At 35.9% G+C, this 20,534-nt stretch overlaps 1 protein-coding gene across 5 annotated transcripts in view; it reads right to left on the bottom strand.

The window, feature by feature from the left end:
* Positions 1 to 543: 543 nt before the first annotated feature.
* The window catches only part of LOC122402066 (DENN domain-containing protein 5B), a 37,382-nt gene continuing 17,391 nt past the window's right edge, over positions 544 to 20,534 (bottom strand). Inside the window, exons 2-21 of one of the 5 annotated variants that reach the window (XM_043404579.1) lie at positions 11,905 to 12,014; positions 10,897 to 11,117; positions 10,032 to 10,226; positions 9,289 to 9,760; positions 9,036 to 9,172; positions 8,773 to 8,960; positions 8,516 to 8,691; positions 8,225 to 8,436; positions 7,929 to 8,135; positions 7,832 to 7,840; positions 7,065 to 7,239; positions 6,710 to 6,974; positions 6,572 to 6,607; positions 4,563 to 4,824; positions 3,972 to 4,239; positions 3,463 to 3,775; positions 3,207 to 3,383; positions 2,929 to 3,139; positions 2,643 to 2,860; positions 544 to 2,563 (exon numbers count right to left, since the gene is read on the bottom strand). In XM_043404579.1, coding sequence (XP_043260514.1) covers positions 2,671 to 2,860; positions 2,929 to 3,139; positions 3,207 to 3,383; positions 3,463 to 3,775; positions 3,972 to 4,239; positions 4,563 to 4,824; positions 6,572 to 6,607; positions 6,710 to 6,974; positions 7,065 to 7,239; positions 7,832 to 7,840; positions 7,929 to 8,135; positions 8,225 to 8,436; positions 8,516 to 8,691; positions 8,773 to 8,960; positions 9,036 to 9,172; positions 9,289 to 9,760; positions 10,032 to 10,226; positions 10,897 to 11,117; positions 11,905 to 12,014 — 3,824 coding nt within the window. In that variant the 3' untranslated portion in view covers positions 544 to 2,563; positions 2,643 to 2,670. Of the gene's footprint in view, positions 2,564 to 2,642; positions 2,861 to 2,928; positions 3,140 to 3,206; positions 3,384 to 3,462; positions 3,776 to 3,971; positions 4,240 to 4,562; positions 4,825 to 5,899; positions 6,008 to 6,571; positions 6,608 to 6,709; positions 6,975 to 7,064; positions 7,240 to 7,831; positions 7,841 to 7,928; positions 8,136 to 8,224; positions 8,437 to 8,515; positions 8,692 to 8,772; positions 8,961 to 9,035; positions 9,173 to 9,288; positions 9,761 to 10,031; positions 10,227 to 10,896; positions 11,118 to 11,904; positions 12,015 to 20,534 lie in introns of all 5 variants that reach the window. The other 4 variants (XM_043404576.1, XM_043404577.1, XM_043404581.1 and 1 more) reach the window with 4 other exon arrangements.

Below are 20,534 nucleotides of genomic sequence, written 5' to 3'. Positions count from 1 at the left end.
TCTATACGTTACATCAAGCTTTGTAATATCTCACGTATGTACAAATTTGGTAGAGCGACGATTCTTCTCAATGAGGAACAATCGAGCATTAATTATGATCAAATGGAGATGACCCTTCGAATCTTCAACAAAAGCTTACATACAAACTATTGAATTGAGTATTATGAAGTTGGTACACGTCGAGGTCATGCAGAAGCATTTATGACTTGAAAAGATTCATGTTCTTAAATCCTTCTGGTGTCAACATTTACGAAAGAATGATATTACCAATTTATTTTCAACATATTAAAATCTTATTACGTCCGAAAACAAATTAGTATGAATACCTTGATTTTGTCATACTTGAAATTTCCGCAAAATTGGTTAAAAAATCATTCCAAGAAAATTGCGCGATAGCTTCTACATGGCAACACGAGACACACGTAAAATATAAAACAAAAAGTAAAATGCGACGAAAAATAACTTATCCTTCAGTCTAAATCGATCACAATGCACACTTTATAATTACCTAAAATATAACATATTTCGCGTTGTTTTTTTTTACCGAAGAGGCGATTATTGTTAAAACAGTAAAATACACAATAATCTGCTTTAAAAAATGATAGAAAACAGAGTTTCTCTTCTTTCTAGAAAATCTAGAAAAAAGAACCTGACCAGATCGTTATGCGAGTATTTTGGTATATTACCTTTGCTAACATTATGCAGCAACGCAATTATTTAACAACTGAACTTTCAACCTAAACACCGGGCATTAATAAAACAACAACTTATATCGCGTACGATGACGCTCCTTTTCTTATTCGCTTATATGTTCCTACGTTAACACAATGCTTTCCAACTACGGTTCATTTAATGAGACATTCGAGAATTCATGGTACATGAATCACACGAAGTATACAAAACTTCTACATCGTATAAGTTAACAAAGTGTACGTTCGACGATAGAAGTTTCTACGCTTTGTTTCTACAAACACTAATAATTACATATGGTATTTTATGTTTAAAAAAATTGAACCGAGCGATATCCCTGGCGAGCAATGTGTTAACAGAAACCAAAATCAAAGTTTTACATTCACGAATGCGTACACGACTCGCGATGAAGTCTTTGTTGGCTGGTACGAATACAATGAATATACACGGTTGGGCATGCGTGAAGTATTTCCATAATTTAAAATAATTTCCATTCTTTAATCTTTACTCGAACATAATTTCGATCGATACAAAGTAACGAGGACTTCCAATTAAAATATTTCCGTTTCGGTTGAAACATTTTTCAGGATTTTACAGCTAACTCGTTTTAATCGAAAATTCTACAGGTTTTACTACGTATTTAAAGACGAAAATTTTATCAAATTATTCACGCGTACCGCGCTAAGGGCGAGCAATAATACACGGGTTAATAATACGACAGAATGATTCCTATCTACGGGATGCCGTTATTGTATATTTGTGAAATGCTAGAAATTGTACTTTGATAGCTATTTTTTCAACAACGTCGGTAATGTTATCAGGCTACACCGATTATCATCAAGTACATTAAAACTTCGAAAGACAATCGGTACCAACGTTATGTACCTTGCAGATTAGAAACAAACTGCCATGCTTCGAGAGTCGTAGTAAATGATTAAGTTATTTGGTCCATTTTTTTCAATACTATAATACACCGATTAGACTTTCAAATTTAATAAAAAAAAATCACAAATACACTCATGGGAACAGTTTACGCGGAATTGGTTATAATTTTGATCGATTAACCGATGAAAATAAAAAAACATTTCGTATTATTACACACAATTTTGTAAAAAGGAGTATTACGCATCGCTGTAAGCGTTTGTTCACAAATGTAAATAAAGAACGTATTGAAATCGAGGAGAGAGGTTATTGATAATTAAAATTTCATTCCATAATTACTTGAATACAATGTAACGCATAAAATTGCTTAAGATTCGAAAATAACAACATGTAAATCTTTCCCATCCTAGTTTTTTCTTTTGTTGCCGATATTTTATTCTCCGTTCTTACCTTCGATTAAAATAATTGATAATAGAACATATACAAACCACATTTGTTCCGCCTAACTTATCAATTACCGTGATATACGTTGTTTGCATGGTTCTGAAATTTTCTGCTTACGACAAAGACCGTAAAAAAACTAAACCCTTAGTACTGATAATATTAATAACACTAATAGTAATAACTAATAGGATCACATCTTTGGTACACGATTCGTCGGTTTCAACAAACTTTGTTTGCTTTCTACTAATATCTATGGCAAGATTGGCCAAATTAGATTTATCTTTGTATTTGACTTTTGTCATCGTCATTAATATCATAAGCTTTTGAAACGGGGCAAGATCTATGTTTTCATTATCACTCATGTATTAATTTTTCGTCAAATAATTTGTCACCTAAGAACGACTATTTTACAGTTCCGTAACAGTCTTCATTTGCATTATTAAATTCCTCTTAGTTTCTTAATAATAGGTTTTAGAAAGTTCCTCATACCTCCAATATAACACATGTCTTTCTTCTCTTCGTATTATTTAGAATTTCGTAACATATCCTGACAAAACAAGAAATATAAAAGAATATTTGAAAATTGCAATTTTAAAGAAATAACAGTAACTAGCAATTGTTCTTACCTAATTAAGCGGAATGTCTTTCAATAAATTAACATATACTAGAAATTCCATGAGTCAAACTCTTTTCAAGGACGATGTGGAACTCGCACAATGGTTCAAGAATATGGACGAGAAAATTTAATAACGTAGGATTCCTTAGAAATGATGTTTCTTCGTACATGTCGGCGGTCGAGCGGGCCTCGCTCATTGGCCGTAACATCGAATGAAGAAGCTGCTCCCTAAATCGTAAATTAACTAGTCAGACAAACATGCAACCAACTAAATAAAGCATAACATTACACTTTACCTCGCTGCCAAGCAAATGAACAACTGGAACTTTCCATCTTTACCAAGGGTTTGACTGAACATATTAATCTGATCGATAAGGTGACAGTAACATCTTAATGTCGTAAACCTTTGATTACTCTCTATGTGAGCTCGTCTACCTCTGTTTAACCTTTGCGAATATTCGTCCATCTCCTCCAATAAAGAAATTTCAAAATTTTCCTTTATGCGCACTGAAAAGAACACAGCGGAATAAGCGGAATACCAAACACAATTGAAGATTTATAAGCAGTTACTTACAAAGGTAGTCCCAAACATAAAAGTTTCTCCCAAATATCCTCTGATTTTTGAAACCGAATAGAAATATTTGTTCCAACGATGGCACGAGGCCACCTTCTCCGCAAAGTAAAGCTGTCAAGGAACCATCTTGGCATTCCCTTCTGTAGTGGAATTTTACAATTGCGTTTACAGCTTCTCCTACGAAACCAAATAGTCCACAATTGTATTCCTGCAGTTTTTACGTTACGTTAGAACAAAATATTTCACTAGCGTTTACCTAACATGTGTTGTAGTTCAACTTGAGACAATATGGGGCGTCTAGGTATACTAGGTGACCTACACCTCGGTGGAGTTGAACACGATTCGACTAACTCCTCACTATCGATACTGCGAGGCACTAAGGCCCCCACTAATAATCTCTCGGTAGAACCGTCATCGATACCTCTGCCAAGCCACCTACCACAGGGAAATTTAAACGTATGCCCTGTAACCTCGTTTCTAACTACTACGTGTTCCACCATCCATTTAGGGGAAAGACCTGTATTGTCATGACCTATGCGTAATGTAGAGAGCACGCCCAAATTCTTGTGCTAAAATGGGAATTACAATTCTACGTTAAACACAGAATATTAAACTATAACTATAAAACGTCAATAATTAACTAAGAAAGACAGCGGTCGACCCAAGTATTTAATTATTTCTGAGTGTATCGGATAAGTATATTGACTCGGAATATTAGAAAATATTGATATACTGAAAAAAAATGGCAAGTGAATAGAAACATACGTGAAATACAAATTCCAACGCTCCTTTAGGAATAGGAACTGGATTCGTTTCGCACAGAGTGCCTGAAATAGCGATCCAGCTATTTGCTGAAGTAGTAGCTGCGCTTGCTTTTCGACTAGGAAATATAACAACCCTATATGGCAATTTCGTGGTTGGGTAATTGTTAGTGAAACAGAAATAATCGACGGCATTCAGCGTTAAGAGATGATATAAGAATTGCTCCTTCTCCTCTTCGCATCGTAGAAACGCTGAGCGTTTATACTGACTCCTGAAGAATTATAAAATACAACGTGAAAGCAAACAAGTAGAAAGTAGTACCATTCTTCCACGAGAAGAAGGCACAGCATGTTTACATTCCCACTCCTGTTGCTGTCCACTGACTCACAGGTATTGGTCGAAAACGGTGATGAAGATTGGTGACAGCTAATCATTAAACTGCAGCAAAAGTGGGGATATGTAAACAGGCTGTGCCTTCTTCTAATGAAAGGACGATACCTTTCAAAGTAGAGTTTAACAGCTCTGCATGGAAGCTTTTACACACTACTGTAATTACATAAATTACTCTATTTATATGTTTTAAGTAATTTATACCTTAACAATGTCGTGTCCGACAATAGCGTTTTCAAATGACGAGACAGAAGTTTCTTCTCCAATGCCAATCGAACCCAAGCTCTGGCATATCCGATGTGCGTCTTAATATCAGTCATTGCTTGCACATTTCTAATGTCAAAGAGCAAAGAATCGGGCAAAGGTCTCAGATGTTCCGGACCAATCTTTCTGTCCCCGGGGGATTTATGTTTGTCCGTACCTCGAGTAGGCGAAACGTCGGTCTCCAATGCCAAATTCGATAAGTCTGTTAAGGTTTAAAAATACACAAATTAAACTACACAAGAAAGCAGGCAAACGTATAAAATAATTATTTATTTTCACACTGCTATAAAAATAAAAACATTTCTAAGAATCCATGCAAACGATAGTCATGCATCGATAAAAACAAAGTATGTGGATGCATTCCAGAGACAAACCAACTCAGGCTTTCCAAGTACAAAACAGACGGGACATTTTTTAAATAACGTTATTTGAAATGCTAAATTTTATCTTATTTGATGAAATAACATTGAGAATAATGAAATAACGAAATATTCTTGGAAATAACCGATGTGTTTCGATATATTTTAATAAAATGATGAAATGATGATGATTAAAAGAAGAGAAGAAATTAGCATGAGAAATTGTTACTTCATTGATATTTTACAAACCCATCATTCATCGTATGTATTTATAATTTTAAATACACGATGTGGCAATGATTTATACACATCATTGTACAGGATGTCCAACAGGTTCCCATACAAATTTTGCTACCATGTTTCATGGCTAAAAATAAGACGAAAATGTTACGTATTTTGTTAAATAAATTATTTAAACGAATAAACAATTATTTTTTGGGTAAACGACAACACTGTTATCTCAAAAACATCTTTGAAATACTTGTTATTTCCATTAACGAAATAACTTTATTTTTTGAAATACCTATTACTTCAAATAAATCGATATTTCGGTTATTTCCAAATAACGTTTCAGAAAATAGAGGCCTGAAATATTAGTTTTTTCTTTCCTATTTTTCATTTCAAATAAAATTTGCCCAGATCAAGTAACAAAAACAATTCTTCCATAGCATGTAAATCGTAAATAACAATAGCAGAGGAAAGTAATCTTCTAAAATATCTATACATATACATTATTTACGACATTAAACAAATTGATAATTATGTTCTGCAGCATCACGGTAACCATATAAACATGCTGTTTATGTATAAGACAATCGTATGACAACCAGAAAAATAAAATGCAACGACAATACAAAATTATTGTTAAAGTACAGGCGAATCGAAAGTTTCCTGTGGCAAGCCAACGCCAAGGCTTACCATTAAAATTCTCCTTGATATAAGAAGCAATTTCAAAAATATTTCTGCCCCTAAATGATGAAATTAAACGGTCCGGTAATCCAAAAAACTTATTTGGCGATTTCTTGCCTATTTATAACAGGAAATAAAACAGAAATAAAAATTAACTAAAACAGAAACGCTGCTCCGTGTTTAAAACAGTGGGGCAACCCAAAAGAACGTTCGACGACCTAACGTTAAATGTCTACATTGGTTGCAATTTAATAGGTTTTAAAAACTTTTATTTTCTTTCATAAAAGGTATAATTTTACGAGTTGCTTCATTGTTGCAAACAAAGAACAATATAACATAAAAGAAACGATAGAAAGTAAATGTGTAAATTATAATAATCAACTTAAGCGGAGATAAACGAATAATCTTCCCAATAAAAAAATTTTTATACAAAATATGCCTGTAAGTAATATTTAATAAAGCAAAATATTACGCTTAAAATATTTGATTTTACTCGAAAGTAACAGGTAAACGTACTCACTAATATACGTTGTGCATTCTTAGCGGAGAACACATAGAGAGTGATAAATAATTGTTTATCAATAATGGGTCACTTACAACTAATACAGTGCAGAGTATCTACGTATGAGAAACTAATCTCTACTTTTTAACACTTTATCTTAAATAAAATAAGGCACGTACAATCGAGTCGTTTCCGCAGCACGCACCACGCTAGCGCTGAATTTTCAAATGTGATAAAATTTATTAAGTATCGTGGCCACGAAGATAAAGCACAATTATATAACAGGTATCGCCGCGTAATAATAAATCTGAACTTACCAGGAGAGAGAAAGTTTGGATCTATGGATTTAGTTGTTTCGTTACACTCTTCTAACTCTTGGTACATGGTGAGATGCGACCAAAGAGCGCTTTTCCCTTGTTTATTTTGCAACCCGTGGCTCCAAACTCGTTCCAATAGATCACAGAGACTGGCAACCAGCGTATTTTCTTCGACGTCGGACAACGACTCGCCCCCATGGCCCAATGCCACGGCTTCAGAACCCATTTTCTCGACTAACATCCTCTTTGTCTTTGACTTGCAATCCTTGACAAAAGAAGATTTACATTTAGTACCCGACTACGTTATTTTAGAAAAATATCTAAACCGAGTTCTTTCATTTTTCGAAGACAGTACCTTGAGCAATTTTTCAACAAAAGTCCAATTGGCTTGTGCTATCAACGCTGGACTCATGTCTGCAGAGAGCTTAGTTTGTGGCCTGGGTGACTGGGTTTCTTGAGGAGCAGTTGGTTTTCCGTTCGATTCCATGGATTTCATTTTGTATTTCCACTGAGTCTGTCCTCTCCGACTGCTATTGTAAATAAACGATCAATTAGAATTACACTTCGTTTTGATTAAAATTAGATGAGATAAACACAATTACAAATGACGGCTATTAAAATTTAAAAATATTCAATTATATAAAATTCGAAATACAAATGATACAAGCGGACTGAAATGAGTCCTCCACTTACACGGTTAATTCGTTTTGAAATTTTCCCCACTAGTTTTACTTTTGGTATAAAATATTATTCAAATTAAATACGGTCAAAAATGTACCTTTTTATATTAAAAAAGTTGAAGGGAAAAAAACAAGAAAACTTTATTTAATACGTACGATGTAAGTGGAGCATGTAATTCGGGGAATTAATGTATTTGCGAATCTATAAAATTTTTTTAATACTTGAAAATTTAGTTTCTCCCAACTAAATAAACATGACTAATTAATGAAATTAAACTTCAACAGAGTTCATATTCATGTTGGACTGAACACATAAAAACAAATAAATGTAAATATATGTTTACGTACAGTTTTCTTTAATTAATTGAATTCTGATTTATAACACCGAGTTAGTAATGCAAAATACGCATGCACAATGAACGACTTCAGAACTAGTCCTTACCGAAGTATGCTACATGTGAGGCAGGAAAGAAGATAGTAAATATTAGTATACTTTGATTTAATATAAGAGAAAAATTGCATTTGCACATAACATGTACCTCTGAGCCGGCTCCTTGTTTAATGCAACAGTGTCTAACAAGGGAAAACTTCGAAAATACGCCGCCCTGTGAGGAAGAATCTCATTGGGTGGGTTCGTCTCGAAATCCACGTTCATCATTCTCTGTTCCAACACTTTTTGCGACTCTTCTATACTTGTACATGGTTCGTAGCGAGTTGATCGTACGATGCCCTCGCCAACTTTTTTTCTATAAACGAGATAATTAATCGTTCCAACGTAAATAGAGAAAATAATAAAACCGTAAAATGGTGAATAGTTAAAAAGAAGAAATCTCACCTCAGGAAAGAAATTCTTTGATCGAAAACTCGTATATTAAAGTCGAGCTCGCTCCATGTAGACATAACTTTATTGTCGACTAGCGAAGCAAACATCTGTGTCTCTAGGAATCTTGATAGAAATGGCAAATGTTGCGTGGGTTGGTCAGATAAAAACGTAGCTTTATCAAAAACGTGCATACTATCTCTGTTATTCAACCATTCATCTTTGTCCTATAATATACAATTAATATCGATGTTACAGTTGTAATTTAATTGCAGCAGCGAATCGTGCATAAATCTCGTATCTCACCTGACTTGGTTGAATCACGAAGTGTTCGTAACTAGAAAATATCTGTACAAAACGGTTCAAAAAAATCTCCCTAATGGCATTATTAAACATAAGCGTTTCCTGATACTCCTCTTGCGACGTGAGTATTCTTTCCTTCACGTTATCGTCTATTGAATCAATATCATCTACGTTCACTCCTGCGTTAAACAAATATACATGTTTAAGTATGTGAATAGAAAAAATATGATCGAATATTATTACTATACTATAACATTTACCCGTTCTTTTAACGATATCTACTATTCTTTGTAAAGTGTCTGATTGAGGTGTTGGTTCTGGTCGATCCCAATCCAAGACATCGTGTAACGAGTGTTTTCTGCGAGGGAGATGAAAACCAGAACCAGGAAGCGTCAAACTACTAGTCATGATATCGCCATTGTAATGATTTATGACCATGTTGTCAGTCCTGTAAAATATTTTAATTTTACACCACTGTGTAAAGTGAATGCAAAACGAAGGGAACAACGATCATTTCACTTACTTTCCTGAATATGGTACTTTGTACTTGTTTAGGAGAGCTTTAATCTCAGCAATAAATTGCATCCTATGAGGAAACACGGGTAATTCTTCTGGAAATTGGCTACTTTGCTTATCTATATCTACATAACAAAGATTTGCCTGCAATAGAAGAACAGAATATGAAATAGTATCTTGTCTGGAGTGCAAAAAACATGTATACATGTTATAGGTAGGATGTAGGATTCTCTATCTTTTGAAAGATCTAAACCACTTACTTCGCTAGCAATTTTCAGCACACCACCCTCGTTCTGAGCATGCAAACCCATTATGAACGGTACAGGCGCGTCTAAGAAATGATGCAGACTGGCGGGCAATATCGGCACGTATACGTGTTGCCACGAAAATGGGAATAGAAGCGCCGTTATGCACTCGGATACCACCATCAACTTGTGAAAATCCGAGCTTCTGAGCAACACTTGGTTCTCCAATAAGACGCATGTGAATAACTGAATCACGCAGTCAGCGCCGAGCCATGTGAACATGTCTTTCAGAGGATAATCGAGCATCGGTAGTTCCTGCAACGGTGTCGGCTGATGTATAACCAGTTCTAATGGTGATTTCGCTGGCTCGTCGCTGGGAACGAAGAATTTCAACGACTTCCCAGGTAATGGTACCGGTACGTTGTAAAGAATATTGTACACGTAGGACTCTAAGCTAAGACCAGGTCCTGGATGTCTAGGAACACATCTAAAAACGGAAATACGTTTTATTCCGTTTTAATAATTTAAAGAGTTATAACACTGATAAGAAAGGGTACAAAGTTTCTAGTTAACATAATTCTACAAACTAATCTTGATGGAAATAAAATTTATTTACAGAAATCAAATGTAACGTGCAAATTATAATGTTTCATGGCAGACAAGTTTGATCTGTAATATGCAGTAGTCTTGTTGATATTTGTCTAACGTTAAATTTATTTTTGTTCTGCCCACAGGACATGAGAATTCAGGGCTCTTACTTGTAGAGATTAGTGAGGAACGTTTTCGCGGCATGGAGGTAAGGCTGCTGGCATAGCAAGGATATCGATTTGGTCACTAGCAACTTGTCTTTGGTAGAGTCATAGTAGCCCAACGCAGCACCTGGTGAGTGTGCTGATAGCTTGAAATGCCGTGGCAACGATCGCGTGTTATGTCCATCCTGGCCTTTCCTTACCCTGCAAAACGCATTTCCGTCAAACCTTTCACGAATTCTGTCTTGCTCGTTTCCTACTAATGGAGTTTTTGTCTAGGATGAATCATGAGAAACAGAACACCTGAATATCATTCTTAATCTTGGTATTAATAAAAATATCTAGACTATGCTTCGTATAATGCTGAAAGGGCAACCTGGTGAATATTTTCTTCTGCTTTCAAGGTAAACATTTAGAGGTAAAATACACGTCATTTAGTTAGCAATCAATGCCTTGACTTAGTAAGACTATTGTATTACAAAGGTACATATCATCGGATACACAATTTTCATCTATCCTTTATTCATTTATCTATTTCTGAACGTGGTTTAATATTTGGATGATTAAGAGTTCTCTCACTATACATATAAGACGTTGTACAATTTCTTATTAAGTACGTCGAATACGTTTACAATGTTTGAAACCATGAATTTTTAACACAGTGGAGAGAAAGAAAAAGAAAATGACCAGGCAGCTCTCTTAAGGCGTAACGCTTGTAGAAATTGACAAGACAATTTGAAGCTTTAAAACGATTAATACACGGTGTCCAATTCCCTTAATTTCTCGATTCGTTGTCCGTTCTCCGAGCGACTGGAGGCGTAATTAACTGTATCATTGGAGGATGCAGCGAGCAAATGGCGCAAAGGAGACTCACGTTGGCGGTGTACCGTTTTGGCCGCTGCTCAGTTCCGTGATATGCATCGCCTGCAGGGTTTGCATAGCCGCGCATATCTTTCGATTCCTGCACTCCTCGTAGAAAACAAGACTGAAACCGTACGTTCTGTGCCCGTCTTCTTTGGTGAGCACGAACGAGTGGAACGTTGGCTCCACCGAGTGCTTCTGGGTTCGGAATCTCAGGCCGCTCGGCAGGCAAAGCTGAAAGATTGAATATCTAATGAGAGACGTTGAACAAACGGCCTTTTCATTCCCAGCCTCGTCTTTTTCATCCGCAACTAGAACGCGGTGTAAACGGGCGTTGGGTGTACCGTTGATCCGCTAACAGTTTGCTCTGCGTCACGTCCTCCGCGGTTGTTGGAACTCGGGCAAGAGATGCGAAGACCCAGTTGTATTGTAACCGTGATACGGATTTCGACGTTCTTTGTCGATAGCACGGCGCACAACAGGGTAAATTAACGCTCGAGGGGGCAGGTGTTCGCGGGGAAAAATTTCAATGGGAGATTCTAGACGCCAAAATAAAACGAAAATCAAGAATACCAATTTGTTGATCGAGGCTTCGTTAAAAAGTTATTAACGTTTAAAGTTACGCCTGTGGAACGGCAATCTGCATATACATAGCTGGGTACACGCGCGATGCCGTTTTACAGGGAGAACTTCAAACGTTAATAACTTTTTAACGAAGCCTCGATCAACAAATTGGTATTCTTGATTTTCGTCTTATTTTAGACTCTGGAATCTCCCATTAAAATCCCATTAAAATTTTTCCCCAAGCACCCTGTATTGTTGTGTGTTTATGTATCAATATCCTCTTTCTATAAGAATTACAAAATACTCATGCAAGAACCTTGACCACTGTTGTCTCACCTATTACATAGACAACCTTTTCCAGTTTTTGAGGTTCTTAACTATTAGAACGATAGCGTATTGTATCTTTTAAATTAAATTAATTTTTGAACAAGGAACACGTGTTTTCCACGCGACATACCATGCAGACAGCATGATCGTCGAAAGGGTTCCATGGTACCGAGTCTGGATAGTGTCCCAATACTTTGCTCTTGTATGCACGATCCAGAGGCGTGCATTGCAAAGAGTCTCCTGAAACAGAAAATAAAATTCTCTTCCAAATCTAGCAAGGCTGAATGCGCTCAATAAATTTTTTATTATTATTATCAGGTAATCCTGAAACTTGTTCCTGTAACGATATTCGTATTTATACGAGAAAATTTTTTTAACAATTCTGTGTTGTTAAAAATATTATGTTATACCAAAATTGTAATCTATAAAAAACCGAAAAATATATTTGTGTTCGCGCCCACGCGTCGCTTGACGATCTCTGAAACCGAGGCTCGGTAACGTGACAATTATAATCGCAAACAACACGCTTCGCAAAGATGAGCCGTAATGCTTGTTAACGATAAGTGACGACCGTGACCTTTTGGCCAAATACTTAGACACACGTTTCGTGTTACTTAAAGTACTGCCTTTTGAACACGGTTTCGTGTCTTATCCGAGGATCGACAATGAGATAAAACCTACAAATGTTTTTAATTATACTCAAGAGTACAATTTAAATTTATATATAATCAATATTGTACTTTATATTATCTTAAATATACTCCCAATTACAGACTACCTTTAAAATAAAATACTGACAAAATGAAAAACAACAGAGATGAAGAAGCACCCCACGATACCAATTAGGGGGTTCCACAGAAGATTGCAACAAAAGACAGACTCTAAATTGCTAGAAATTACTTGGAGCTCTTTGAGGGTGATTCTTTTTAATAAACAAATTAAAAGCTACGAGAAATTCAAGTGGGTCAACGTTCCGAGGGACAAGAAGAAATGCACGCGAGTTTTGAGTGACAAAAAAAAAGAAAAAAAAAAAGATTCCCAAGTTTCAAAGAGTACGTGCTCCAACGCTGGCCCGTGTACGTATTCACAACAGTTTGTACATTGTTCTCGGTGCGGTCCAAGTGCATCTTGGAACCTTCAACTCTCCTACGCGGGTGCCCTGCCTGCCTTCCCTGGGAAAAATTAGAATCTCTCCACGGCAACGTCGGCAACTTGTTATTGAACGTGGTACATATCCCGGAGTAACTCGACCTGAATGAGACTGTTGAAGTCTTGGCGACGTTCCAGCTGCTTCGCGCACGATGAACACAAGAGCACCCTTGTAGTACAGGGTTAATCGTTCATGATCGAACAGCCACCCAAGGAGATGGCGAAATGTACACGATGCGGGTTCGTCGAGCGTCGGTTCGATTGCGCGGAAAAATAATTAGCGGATGAAAGAAACGTGTGTTGTTCGGGACAAAGGACGTGTCGTTTAAGTTCACATTCAATTACAGTGAACCGTCGATGTTTGGGAATTGGTACGCATCGATATTAACACGTTCATCGCCTGTAAATGGAATCATGGATGGAAATGTCCAGAGAAACGATGTGGTTTTCATGGCAATAAGTATACGATAGAGTAGATGCAGGGAAACATTAGTCCCTTTATTAGTAGCGCCACGAACGGTGAAACAATAAAACAACTTGTATACTCGCGCGGGAAAGCTACCGTCGAGATCTATTCTCGTTTTCTATTGTTATTGTTACTGTCTATCAAAATATCAACTGCCTAAATTAAATTAAGAATCTGACCACTTCAAAATGATACTGTTTGTTGTATAATATAATGTTTCAATCAAAGATATACGGTATCAAGAAGAGCGTCGATTACTGTAATCAACCAATCATTGTGACTCTTCGTGTCGTTATCTTGGTATCTTACAAAGATTGTAATAAAGGATGAGTCACCTAACTCGATCACTTCTAATTACTTGTAAATCGTTAAGTTCGATAAGTTGTTAGTCAATATTTGTTGAACTAAAAGTAGAAAATAATATGAATATTAAAAAACAGTGAAATTCGTGATGGCAGTTTTGAGACGTAATCGAGGCTAAGCTAAAAAGGAAAAAAGCAGGACTGAAGTACGAGTGCTTCTGCATCTCGAGCGACATCAAGTGATCGCTGAAAGCAGTCACCCGGATTTTAAGTGGTTACTGCTTTCTCCTTTCTATTTTATAATGTACAATTTAGTTTCATACGATTCACTGATCTAAATGATCGTGTTGACTCTTCGCCATTTTTTAATTCAATTACATTTATCTAACTCGGGCGCGAAAACAAACTTTCGAAACAAGGTGTTAATTTAAAATTCCCACGTATTTTGAAACATTAATGGTTTTTAACTTTCAAAGAATGTGCGCCGGAACGAAAACACTACCGTGTACGAATAAACTTGCGCCATCGTTTCGGGCATTAAAGTGCACCGAAAGTAGAGGAAACTCGAGAAACAGAGGTTAACAAACAAGCCTGAAAATTTGTTACAACCGTAACAACCGTAACCTGCGGAGCGTAACGCGTAGTATTTACATAATTCTTCGGGTCCAGACGAGTTTTTCCGTGAGGATACGTCTTATCGTGGCATCTTGCGCGACACGTTGAAATATTGCACGTTCGTCTGAACACTTTTGGCATCTTTCCCTGCCGAAATTACCGAGGGCAGCCTGCGCCATCCGTGACAGTTATCACCGCGGATGCAACGCCGTAAAAACCTTTATTTCCTTTAGGCTGAATCGACCGAAGGGAAGTTACGTGACATGGGTTTCGTTGCTCCTTTTCTTCCCGATAATTTCTTTTCGTCTAGGGAATTCTTCGTGTCCCTGTTATCTACCATAGCCGGGCACAATTTTATCTAAATAACGTATAACGTTTTATCTTGACAAACTTTTTCTACCCAGTACAATTTTCTATCATTATCGATAGAAATTTATTGTGCATTGTAGCTTCATGAAAGTATCATAAGCGAGTCGGCGAGGTTTCCCCGATGAAAATGAGTACAAACACGACCCTATTCGGATCACTTTGAATTATACGTAATAAAAAATTTTTCAAAAATAGCGAGTATAGCATACAATTGAAAATGATCCGAATGGGTTCGTGTTTGGACTCATTTTCATCAGGAGAAACTTGCCAATTCGTTTATGATACTTCCACAAAGAAATATAACAAATATAACAAATATTATTTTCCATTAATAATCGATACATCGAGCAAGCGTAACACAAGACTCTGAACTGTCTAAATCTGTAAGCAAATACCTATTTAAATGTGTACTTGTGTAAATGAAACTTTTCTAGGGTACGTACATGTTTGAACAAACTTTTTTCATTATTAATATTCTGCCACAATTGTACCTGTGAATTAATGCCCACATGTTACGATTACTGTACGTTCACAGAAATAGCATGCTTTGCTATAATTTGCAATTCCGAGAAAGGTCGAGGGGCGAAGAGGTCCAGGACACGTAGGAGGTTGTCGTGAACATGGAATGCGAGATAATAGTTTGACGTAAATGATACGCCACGCTAATTCGAATATAGAATAGACTCGGCTGTAATACGATGGACCAATCTCTGTTACGAGATAACAGTATAGCCGGAATAAAATTAAATTTGTTGCCCCCGTCATATCATATAACTACTCCTCAAAAACAAACTGATGCGACGTAAAAGTAGTAACAAATATAATTCTTGAAAGGTCAGTGACTTTTATTTGTGTATAGTATTATTAGGAATAGTTTTTGAACAGTAAAGAAATATTTGTCTGGTACTGTAGAAGTCATTAAAGTAATTTTCATAACATATAAACGACCATTATTTCTTTTTTTTAATGGAACAGCATATACATTTTGGAAAGTTTGACTCTTTTCACGCTTTTCTAATCGAATCCTTGTTTCACAACAGACCACTCTGAACTGCTGAAGAGTCATTCGATTTGATCTGATGTTTCTATGTCAAGTATTCAACGCTTTTTCCTGTTCTCTATACTATTCGTCTCTGTTGACCTTAATGTTTTATTCTTGAGTTTTCAGATCAATCTCCATTCATATTTTCAGCTCTACTTCCTCCCGTGCAGGGTCAAGATAAACTAGGTGTTCAATTTTCCTACCAACTGCAGGAACTTTTCTTTCCAGATTGTGCTAGTGAAATCACTGACACCGCTTTTAATTACAGTAGCAATAAGTACTATAATCGATATCGTCAAATTTAAAAGAATTAAAACTCATGGTATGCCAATGTAAGGGACATAAAGCGATAATAAAGCGTAATGAATATTTTTCCACGTTCAACGGTTCCTCTGTGAAACGGGAAAGAGAATTGCAAGTGTAGGAAAAGGCGTGTGCACTCGACACGCTGGTGAAATTACAGAAGTACGCCAGTTAAATTGTATGTCGGGATTTGCACTCGCCGGAATGTGTTTGCTCGAGATATGTTTTGTTTAACTGTTCAGCGAAGAGTGGACGTTACACTTTGTTGAAGAGTTTCCTTTTTCGAGTCATTGTTTAAACTGGAATAGCTACGACTGAGCCGTTTCTGCGAGCGGTACGCGTTGTTAAGGCTTCCCCCGTCAATCCTTTAATTGCAAATCTTTTTCTTCGCTGTTTCAATACGAATTGTAAATTTGTACTTCAGCGCGAAGCAAACAAATCGAAAGATTACCTTAAGAGCAACCAGTATTTGCTGAACTAAACTCATCGTTATTATGAATGGTAAACTTACTGAATAAATTTGAATTTTAATATAGAACGAACGTAGGAAAGATGGTTTCGAGAGAAAATTATACTTAGGCCACTGGACTAATTTTTTTCTTGTTGTTTTAATAGGAACGGTAAACTTAGATTCGTGTTACTAAAGTCAATTACAAAATCAAATACATTCGAACGGTTGTGTTTACATGGATGGAACACACACGTTGTATTATATTATTATCGGTTTCTCCATCTTCGTAATAACCATGAAAGATAACGTGATCGAATAACAGAAAGTTATAATAACAATGATGGGTTTGTTTAATTGAAATTTATCTTTGATTGGAACAGTAATCCTAGCCATTAAATTTTAAAGATGGCGGCGTAAGCACAGTCTGTCCCATTCGAAGTAATCAGTCGATCGTATTTACTGTTTCGAATTCAAGGAGCCTGCTCGAAGATTAAGCTCGCTCGGTGACTCTAATTACCACTATCAACTGCTCCACGGACTAATCTCCGCTTGGGAATTTCATGAACGAAATAACGACGATAATTCAATGGACCGTGCAATTTGGCAGTCGCTGAGAGCTACCAAATGGTTTCAATTAGTCCTTCAATTTCTTTCTCGCCGACGTATAGCGAATGACATTCCAAATCGCACATACGATTCACCTGATAAAATAATTTGAAGATATTATAGAAGAATATCATGAATACATATTGTAAATGTATCTATATTATTATAGTAACTAGCATATTTAGATTAAGACAGTTGATTAGATGTTTAATTTGATATTAAATTAGAATTAATACTTTTGCAAATTAAGTAGCCTATTTTCGTCTAGATTGGAATTTTTAATTTTATATTAACATCCAAAGAATCGAATCTTTCTAAATGTAAAAACACAACTCGGTTAAAATCTTGTGATATATATCTTTTACAAAGAGGATTCCATAAAAACAAATGAATTCTTATACTATCGTTGAATAAATTTATTCAACATAGTAGCTCTAAGGGATCAAATAACCTTTTAGTCCCGGAGTCGAACTTCGTAAGTCTGACCCTCGGAAAACTCGCCTATGTTTGTTCAGCTATCGACGATACTTGTCCACCCTCAGAATTAAGGAGATGTTGTTTTATTGGTGGAGTTTCGAGGAAGTGGTCAAGGGCATGGCCCAACTCGATGTCCTACCGTTTGGCTATTCGAAAATTTACTGTCCCACCAATGGTTTGCTCTCGAGCACGAAATACGAGACTTGTAATAAGGGGACCACCGACTTAGCACGACAAGCTTCTTAGAAAAAGGACAAAAAGAAAGTGTGAACTCTCGAAACACTGTCCTCCAACGTAATATCCGAGCGTAACATTCAAAATTCAAAATTCAAAAATAATCAAGATGGTGGAAACGACGCTAAATTATTAACAGAATGAATAAATCAAAAGCGGATTCGTATAAGGTCAATGTTTACGATGAAATGTGGACTATGAAAAATTGAAGATAGTCCAAAGCTTAGTTATAAAATATGTTACCAGTGTACTCGATCTTAAACTAAATACAAAAATAGATATTGTGCAAAGACGTCAGGTCATTTCGCAATTCTTAAGGTACTTTGCTATGCAACCTGCTCGGTAAGTGTATGCATATCAGTGCTCCTCAACCCCCTCAAAGTGCGACCCAAATTCCATAGTAGACAGTTCTTCACGGTCGTGTTCTTGTTTGTTATGAAAAAGAAAAATTACATTTCAACATTCATACGTTTAATAGATTTACGTTTCAAAAAATCCATGGGTTGAGAATCACTGATATACATAAATACAGTCCCGTTAGACTATTTCTATTTAATTTTTAAGAAAAATCGACAGGGGTAGGTGCCTAAATATATCGGCGAAAAAAAGAAATTTCAAATCGTTCTGGAAAAATTATTATCAGTTGTATGGGTCAATTACAATCATTTTTGGTCAATATACCTCACATACCTCCGAATTTCTACGCACTTTCGAGAAAAAAATTCGAATAGGTGTGAAATTTATCGACAAAATTAAAAAATTTCCAATCGTTCTAAAAAAATTATTTTTAGTTGCAGGGGTCAAGTACAATCATTTTTGGTGAATACACATATCTCCGAAATCGTACGTACTTACGAGAAAAAAAATTCTTTACCGAAAATATACTGTGTGGCCGGAAATGTTTCTATAACTTTTTAACGAAGCCTCAATCAACATATTAGTATCCTTGGTTTTCGTCTTATTTTGGCCTCTAGAATCTCCCATTAAAATTTTTCCCAAGGGTGGCCGAACACCCTGTATATGACTTTAACATTATATTATAACCGACTGATATATTTCATAATAATTGAATATAATATGTATTATAATAATTTACTGTGACACGTTTTTTTAATAATTGACTGTAAAGTGTTTTCACAGTGATTGAGTATGTTTTATTTATAAATCTGATGTTTCAAGTCTTCGCGTCCGTCTAAATGTGGACGTTTCTACCGAGGACGTGTTACATTATTGCACTATCGCTTAGATTGCAGTTAATAAAGTTCCAGCTGGAGGAGAAAGCACCTACACACGCCTTCTATACTGTGCACACTGCACATTATGCGCGCTTCTGTCGTCAACGGGCTTAAGTGGCCGGAACAAATTGTATGGTGATTTCTTAGTTAAACGATGGGTGCTACCGGTGCCCTTAAACGTGCAGAAATGTAACACTTAACGAGGTGTTATCCAATCTTGAGTTGCATAAGTAAAATTATTACAAAACTGTCTATTTTTCGCAACAAGAATTTTCAATTATCATAATATCAATATTGTTGAACATTTCAGAATTTTAATGCATATATGTATAAATTACATGTACGTACAAATTTAAATGATGCGAATGGAATTTAGAAAAATAATCACAAATAAAATTTAATAAGGCACCAGCAAGTAATGTTGAAATAATATGTCAACAGTTTCGTCGCCTTTTTTCTTTTAAAGAAGTGATTATCATTTGCATAAAAATATTTGCAATGTAGTAACGACAGGTAAAGGGATTTCTCTCGAGTTTCTAACACGCCAGTAACGGCTAAAGTCGTATAACTTAATTAATGTTGGGGAAAAAAAAAGATTACTCGAAATAATGCTCGTACTCTCACCTTCGAATTTAACCCCAATCATCGTAACACAGTTCCATTAAATCCATTTTAATGAATTTTGCGCGAAAATCTGCAATTTCATTTTGTCCCCTGTCCTACATTCGCGACATCTACGAATGAAAAGATAAGAATGCCGAAATGAACTTTTTTTCGAGTAATCACACTCTCGAATAATTAATCTACCTAATATTGAGGTTACTATAGAAACGCTACTATTTTTTATTATTCAGATAGGAACAGTTGCAAACTCACAAAAATGATCCAATACATAATTACGTATAGTAATAACTTAGAACAACGGTCTACCTCATACGTAACTGATTTCTAATATTATATAACGTTTCATTAATTATAGCACAAGAGGGGTATCGTAATTAATCATAATATTATAAATCGGATATCTAATTTATAGCAAGTATGGTAGCCTACCAATACACATAAATAATTGAAAGGAACGAAAGTTTTGTTTCGAAAAACATATTTTTTCTGTGTTTTTTTACAATTGACTTTTTTGCTAAAAATTAAGATTGCAACACAGATTATAAATTATTGTCTCTGTCTCTAGGTATAAATTAAGTCTGTGCAACTTAATGTCACGAAATTGTTTGTTCTTGAAATTACAATTACAAAACCTCGCGAGAATCTTCGGGTCACGACCGGAAAGACGTATATCACGATTACTCGTGATAATGCAACGCTGACGCTCGACTTATAGTGTACAGTGTGTCACCGATAAACGTAAATAAAAACTGAAAAATAAGAAGTTTCTGTTACGACCGTGTGCACGATAGATCAATGGGGATAAATGGCCAGAAGAAGATTACGCTCGAAGAGGGTAACGAAAAAACGAGTATTAAACGTTAGATATGCCCCTATTGTACGGACAG

This window comes from Colletes gigas, unplaced genomic scaffold, assembly GCF_013123115.1.
Source record: "Colletes gigas isolate AHSC1104 unplaced genomic scaffold, ASM1312311v1 Colletes_gigas_Sc00033, whole genome shotgun sequence".
Taxonomy (NCBI): domain Eukaryota; kingdom Metazoa; phylum Arthropoda; class Insecta; order Hymenoptera; family Colletidae; genus Colletes; species Colletes gigas.
Note: the sequence above shows the minus strand (reverse complement) of the source record. Positions and strands in the feature narration are given on the sequence as shown.